This window comes from the organism of the source record quoted next, unplaced genomic scaffold, assembly GCF_019419815.1.
Source record: "Pyrus x bretschneideri cultivar Hongxiangsu unplaced genomic scaffold, Pyrus_bretschneideri_v1 Contig56, whole genome shotgun sequence".
Lineage (NCBI taxonomy): Eukaryota > Viridiplantae > Streptophyta > Magnoliopsida > Rosales > Rosaceae > Pyrus > Pyrus x bretschneideri.
This window is the reverse complement of record NW_025999794.1, coordinates 1,278,346-1,285,470: the sequence shown is the minus strand read 5'-3', so window position 1 is coordinate 1,285,470 and position 7,125 is coordinate 1,278,346. Positions and strand designations below refer to the sequence as shown.

The 7,125-nt window shown below is 38.0% G+C and overlaps 1 protein-coding gene across 1 annotated transcript; it reads left to right on the top strand.

The window, feature by feature from the left end:
* The first annotated feature begins 1,737 nt into the window (after positions 1-1,737).
* LOC103940488 (ethylene-responsive transcription factor ABR1-like) lies at positions 1,738-3,673 on the top strand. The gene is made up of 3 exons (XM_048570925.1): positions 1,738-1,746; positions 1,924-2,413; positions 2,752-3,673. The coding sequence occupies exons 1-3, from the start codon at positions 1,738-1,740 to the stop codon at positions 3,432-3,434; spliced, it is 1,182 nt and encodes a 393-aa protein (XP_048426882.1). The 3' UTR covers positions 3,435-3,673.
* Positions 3,674-7,125: the final 3,452 nt, after the last annotated feature.

The window sequence follows — 7,125 nt, the reverse complement described above, 5'->3', positions numbered from 1 at the left end:
CAAAATAAGAGGGAATAGGAAGGGCACCCAAACAGGGAGTCAGATTGTCTGCCCTCCATGCCCTCCCCATCCCTTCTTATTTTGTGCGGTCACGATTAAGCCACAGTAATATTTTATATTTCTATTATTTTTTGTCTCATTATGTTTATAAAAAAAATCAATATAAAATGTTGATGTAGCTTAACAATGATCGAATAAAATAAGAGAGGATTGGAAGGGTATCCAAACAGGAGGGCAGACAATCTGCCTCCTAAACCTCTTGCTACTGTTAGACACAGACCCGGACCCACCAAAGATTTATCATTGTAGTACACTAAATTTTATGATACAAACAGTTAACTAGTTAAAAATTAAAAATTTTAATTACTTATATTATGATACTTAATGTATCAAATTATATTTTTGAAAAATTTATGTAATAAAAACCTAGATCCAACCTACAACAAACAACGGTTCGTTTGGCTCCAGTCAAATTTGACTTGATATATATGGGGTAAGAATAGTGGATTTTTATTTTTTATTTTTTTTTATCAAACGATAGATTTTAGTAAATGTTCTTACCAATGGATAGTGTTAAGAAAATCAATTTTTTTAATCAAGTTTACAAACCAATTAATGTGATTGTTAATTTTTTTTATTATTTAAATATTAATAAACGTGCTTATTTTTTTCATTAATGGCTCATTATTTAATCTGTAAATTTAATTTAAAGTTTTAGTCTCTTTAATATTACCATATGATAATATTAGGGAGCAACACCGTCATTTGTCATATGCGCCCCAAATTTTAAATTGCCACAAGTGCTAAAGACATGGGTCCACATACAAGAGGAAGGGAGAATACTCCTAGTTAATGAATCACATTAACACATAAATTGCTGTCATTGTTAGTGTGTGTGCGGTGGAATTAGTTTCGTAATGATGGACTTTTTTGGGATTACATTTCGGGATTAGAGAGATGGCTGGACAAGTCTCTAGATGAACTAGAGTAATTTTAAAGAGAACTCGTGTAGTTGTTCTCGATTAGGTATCAAGTAATGGGAATTAAGCAAAGGAACTTTTTACTGATTATTGCAAGATCATTAAAGAGTGGTGCAATTCTTTTTTTGTGGTGCTTTACGGTAGTTTGATAGTGTTGATTTTAAAAATTATCAAGCTTACATGGTGCATAAGCAGAATAGCTAATAAGCTAACTATGTCATTCGATTGAATGCTAGCGTGCCAACTCGTCAACCAAGCTCAGTCAATGAGTAGAATGGATATGGTGGTGGTGGTGTTGAACACGCTGCTAATTTTTGTTATCCAAGCGATCATGGCCAAGGAAGGAACTTGTTTTGGCCTCTAGATTCTAAAACCTGAAGATAAGGCTGCTAGTTAATGCGAAAGTGGTAGCTTGTTAAGGAACTTGTTAAGGTGATGAGGTCAAGAGAAGCTGCCACTTCATAAAGACCAAAGGAATCCTCAACTCATGCAAATTGGAAAACTTGTGTACCTGAATTTGGAGGCATGCAGAACTAAGTTTCCAAATTCAGAAATAATAGTACACGCAAATGATTCTTTAACATGAATAGTTTAATGAACTTTGAAACTTGACTTTGAACCAGATTTAATTTCACTAGTAGAATAGTAGTTGGTAAGATTAATCCATAACTCCATGTTGCAACAAACCAAGTGGTAAGAAAAGTCGAATTCTCGATAACATTCCTTCCCGTATATGCTTCTTATCCATTCTAGACATATGCCTTTGGTTTGCTACCTAGTTAGTTTAACGTTGAATATTATTATTATATATCGGCTTCCTTCTGCCTGAATATGAGCCAATCTAATTAAATTAACCGACCTAATTCCCATGGCGGCGTTTATTTAATTCTATTTAGATGCCGGTTCAAAGCTACAAGTAATAAGTCTCCGTGTCTGGTGGTAGGGCGTGTTCGTTTTCTTGACGAAAGAGAACTTGCATGTAAACAGTACAGAACTTGGTCTTGTATTTTGTGGGTGGGTGGTTGTGTTTATAGTATTAAAGGTGGCGAATTCTAGAGGCAATAACGACCAACATGCCGACGGACAGGGAGGACAAGGCAGTCGCGGTGGTGCTGGAGGTGGGATATTAGTGTCGGCGACATCGTCAATGCTGTTGCAGTTGGATAGGGAGAGAGAGATGTCGGTGATGGTATCGGCCTTGACGCATGTGGTGGCCGGAGATGATGATGAGGTGGCTACTGCTGCACCTGCATGTGGGAATTCTGATTCAGGGACTAGTTCATGGAGTAGTGTTGGAACTAAGAGAGGAAGAGAAAAAGAGGAAGGCGGCAGCGGCCGTGGCGGCACTCCCTTGTCCGAGTCGGTTACAAGGCTCTGTAGAGCTTTTGGTGAATTTCCACAGCAGATTCAGCGGCAATCCTCTGCTTTTGGAGGTAATTTTATTTTAACATTTTACATTTCACAAGATATAATGACTTGCGAGTAAAGCAATAAAATATCCTTCTAAGATTCTTCTAATTGATTAAAGTCGTGCACGCTTCGATCCCTTTCACTTGAAGTTATTCAATTAGAACAAAATAAGAACAATTATGATTTGTGTTTATATCTATTTGTTTGTTCTTTTCTACTTATTTTCAAAGACAAAATAAAATTACAAAAAGCAGGCAATTTCTGTAAGCTATTCCAGTCACGCAAAATGCGGAGCGATTGAGATTAAACAATTCAGTTAAAAGACTGACGCATTCCGTTTTATTTTAACCAATATTTTCAGAAGGCTCAACCGTACGAACAAGGACAACAGAACCTACACAGACAGCGTTCCCTCCAACTCCAATTAGTGCTTATGTTTACAGTGCACCCGAAATAGCAGAGCCAATAAGGAGAAGATACAGAGGAGTGAGACAAAGGCCGTGGGGCAAATGGGCGGCTGAGATTAGAGACCCCTTCAAGGCCGCAAGGGTGTGGCTCGGCACCTTCGAAACAGCCGAAGCCGCTGCCCAAGCCTACGACCAAGCTGCCCTCCGATTCAGAGGCAATAAGGCCAAACTCAACTTCCCAGAAAACGTCAGACTCCTGTTGTCAACCGCCGTTGCTCCGCCGACCCAGTTGACTCCTTCTGCTCCTCAAAATACCCTTTTGTCCGTTGCCACATCCAATGAGTCGATTGTTCACTCTCATGCATTCCATTCATCGGAAGAGGTGGCTTCTACCTCAAGAAATCTTGTTAGCTATTCTATGTTGGCTGATATGCAGAGGCAACCCATGAGCCTTTATGATCAAATAGTTCTGTCATCCTCTGCATCTACATCTGCTGTTGCTACTGCTTCTTCTTCTTCCCCTTCCTTTTCTTCGCCATCACCGCCTCCTTTTTCTTCACTCTCGGTCATCGCTTCTGCTGGACCATCCATAAGTCACAACAGTACTAGTGCTTCCGATTTTCTGACGCAGCAATGATCTGGCTCTATTCAGTATACTACTCCATCCTCAAGCTGATTTCGTTAACATCCTGCTATTTATTTTCTGTTCTTTTTTTACTTCTTTAACCACATATTTTTCCGTTAATTTCGAAATTTTTATTGAGCTCGGATTTGAAATTATTTCTTGTTAGATGTATTTACCATTAGTACAATCGTATACGAAAAAAGTTTTTATAATTCAGAAAGGAAAAAAAACAGCATTTGTAATTAGGTTTACTTTCCTCTTTCATATCATTGAATCATGAATTATAATACATCTATTGTTGTGGCCTATATTTAATTGATAGAGAAGGGGGTCGGCGGCACATACAGAAAATAGAGGGAGATGTGTTTGTAGGGTTGTGTAGAGGAATGTGTGTTATTCCCCTTATGCAATGCCTTTATTTATAGTAATAAGAGAGAAGAAATCCCTCTCCTCCAAGGAATACAAGTCCATATAGGAAAGAATAACTAGAATAAAATCTAATCTAGGATTTACACAATCACACTTAAACTAGAAGTTTACAACAATTCCCCTTGAGTGTGTAAATATTCAAGTAGATTCGGCATCATATAGAGGTTGAGGAAGTCGACTTGTTAGCACTGATTCTAGGAAAACACTATTCTTAATAAGGTAGGAACTTGCATAAGGAAGTAAGTCTCACAAAAAACCCCATGGCTATGGTAAAAACCCAAGTAAGGACAAAACCCATAGTCTAAGGAAAATTGCGTGATGTAATACCCTGAAAATTTAAATATATGAATTTTATATTCATAATTGTGAATATGTGGGAAAAAATCGACAATAAATCGATTTATGGTTATGAAGAATTTAATCGAGAACTTTTAAAGTTTTGTTTCCAGAAATTATTATAATTTACGGCTTTGTATTATTGAGATTTTATGTTATTTTTGGAGAAATTATATTAATTCATTTAAGTTTAGTTTTAAATTAAACTAGTTATGAAGTTTGAGAATTAATTATTTAAAATCCGTAGGCCTTTCGAGCCATTATTTATATTTTTTGAATAGAGCTCAATCTCACGACAGTTACGAACGCGTAGGCGCAAACTGTTCGTGAAACGGAGTTATAACCAAGAAGTTATTAACGTTTAAATTCGAGGACAAAATGGTCAATTTATTTTTGAGAAGGCTCCATATTTCTTTGAGCCAAATTTGGGGAAAGCCATGTGTGTGGCTAAGATTCAAGGAAGAAAAGAAGGGACGGTTGTGATGAGAAGGGGAGAAGAGAAAGAACAGAAAGGATGAGGGGAGAGGACCAATAAGAAAGAAGAACAAGGAGGGGAAATGAGAGAAAAAAAGGAAGGGGAAACAGATCCCCTTGAGGAACTATGAACCGACTTGGTTCTATCTCCCAACTCCGGCCACCATGGATGGTGAGATTGGTGTCAAAATGATCTTCACCTCGAAGCCAATCGATCCCTCTATCAATTCTACCCTTAAAGTTAGAGAATTTGGCTTTGATTTTACAAAACCCACATCGGAGGGTGCGACGGGTTTATCTTTGAATCACCAAAACCTAAAACAATTTCCTTCAACCACCACCACCAATAGGCTCCCCTGAACCTCAGTAACAAAGCCCATGCATTTTTTTGGGCATCGGAGATGTTGTGGAGTCGAATATAAAACCCCCAAAATTAAGGGTTTCCGGTGGGTTCGAGGTAAATTGGAGCCTTTCTAGGCCAAATTGGACTTGGCCGCAGCTATAAAGTTTGCTCTACTCTTTGAGATATTCATTTATGTAATTTTTGAGAATTTTTAGAAATAGTTGAATTTTCCAACAAGCCGGGGCGGCCGACTGCCACCCGCGGCCGCGGGTGTGGCGGCGCACGGCCAGGGAGCCGACGTTGTGTTTTTAGGCGAATTTTGTTATTCTAATTATGCTTTTGAGACCTAACTGCTGTGGTTTGAATATTAATACGATTGTGGTATATGTTGGATTAAATGAATATATTTGGATTTGGTTTGAATTTTTGTATATGTGAACTACGAATGGCTTGATCCCTGTTTAGGGTACGTAGGCAGTCTAACGAGAAGTTAGATGCAACCATAAAATTAAACGAGGTTAAATAATCGAGAATTACAATTTAGTTGAGAACTACTCTTAGTTTGCAAAAATTGATCTAAGAGAAGTAAAGGGTAATGAATCGGGAATAAAATTGTTATGTTTTGATAAGAGAATTAAGGTTATAGAACTTGTGGAATTAAGGAACTTAATTAAATGGGCGTGAATATTGGTGGCTAAATAAACTAGAGTTTTATTTTGGGCCTATCAACAAACTTAATTCCCGAAAATAAATATTTCGGGGCTGGGGCGTGACACGTGAATAATGCAAAGTAAATTGAAACGTCTACTGGACATTATCAGGGATATGATCAACCCAAGCTAGGTGCCTCGTCAAAACCTAGTTAGGTAGTAAAAACCCAGTGGGAAAAATGCTCTTAATTGTAGAGAACAAGAGTGCATTAAGATCAAGTAAGTATACTTCAACATTCTCCCCTTGAGTTTGACACAATTCCAAAGAGAACTAGCAATGTTACAACTCAGAAAGTTTACGCATACCAATTCCTTGAACAAGCTTCTAAAACATTGCCTTTGGTAGTGATTTGGTGAAGAGGTCGGCTAGATTGTCTTGTGAACGAATTTGCATAACTTCAATCTTTTGATGCTCTTATTGTTGATGTGAGAAGAAGAACTTTGACGAAAAGTGTTTGATGTTGTCTCCTTTGATGTAACCCTTCTTGAGCTGTTCGATGCATGCTGCATTGTCTTCATAGATCATCGTTGGGACATCAACGACGGGGTAAAGATTGCAAAAGCTTCGAATATGGTCCACAACTGCTCTTAACCAAAAGCATTCCTGAGTTGCTTCATGTTAGGCGAGAATTTTAGCATGGTTAGATAAAGTGGCAACAAAGGTCTATTTAGTTGACGTCCAAGAGATTTCGGTGCCTTCAACGATAAAGACACAACCCATTGAGAGTGCGCCTTGAGTGGATCAGATAAGTATCCTGTGTTGGCATAACCAACAAGGCGAGAATCGACTTAAGATAAGGAGAGGGGTTTGATGTGTTATAAACTAGCATACAAATTAAACCCTCTTGTTGACAATTGTAGCATATATGTAAGTAGGGATCGTTCTAGGATGGGGATTAGGAGGGATTGCTAATCTACTCTAAACTGACTTGAAAACACAAAACTAGGCTTAAAAACACTTAACTAGACTTAAAAACACTTAACTAGACTTAAAAATACTTAACTAGACTTAAAGAACTCAAAACTAACTAAAAAGACTGAAAACAGCACAAAACAAGCAAATTGACTCAAAACAGAAGCAACTTTTGTCTGTTGGCGTATTAGAATTTTCATTTATTTTATTCCCGTAGCTCTTGTTGATACGAATGCGTAAGTGCAACCGGAATCGACTTTGGAGCTAAAACGAAGCTTCTAAGATTTTTGTACGATAGGGGTAATTAGGTAATTTCTCAGGTGGAGATTTTTCTCCACTTTGGGCCTCTACATGGCCGATATGTGGCGATTCCCCACCCCATTTCTGGGGTGTTTTCTTCTCCACCCGTGAAACCTTTCTCTCTAGAACACTCTCTCCCTCTCTCATCTTTACTCTCTTCTCTCATCTCCGACGAGCTTACACACACACATACATACG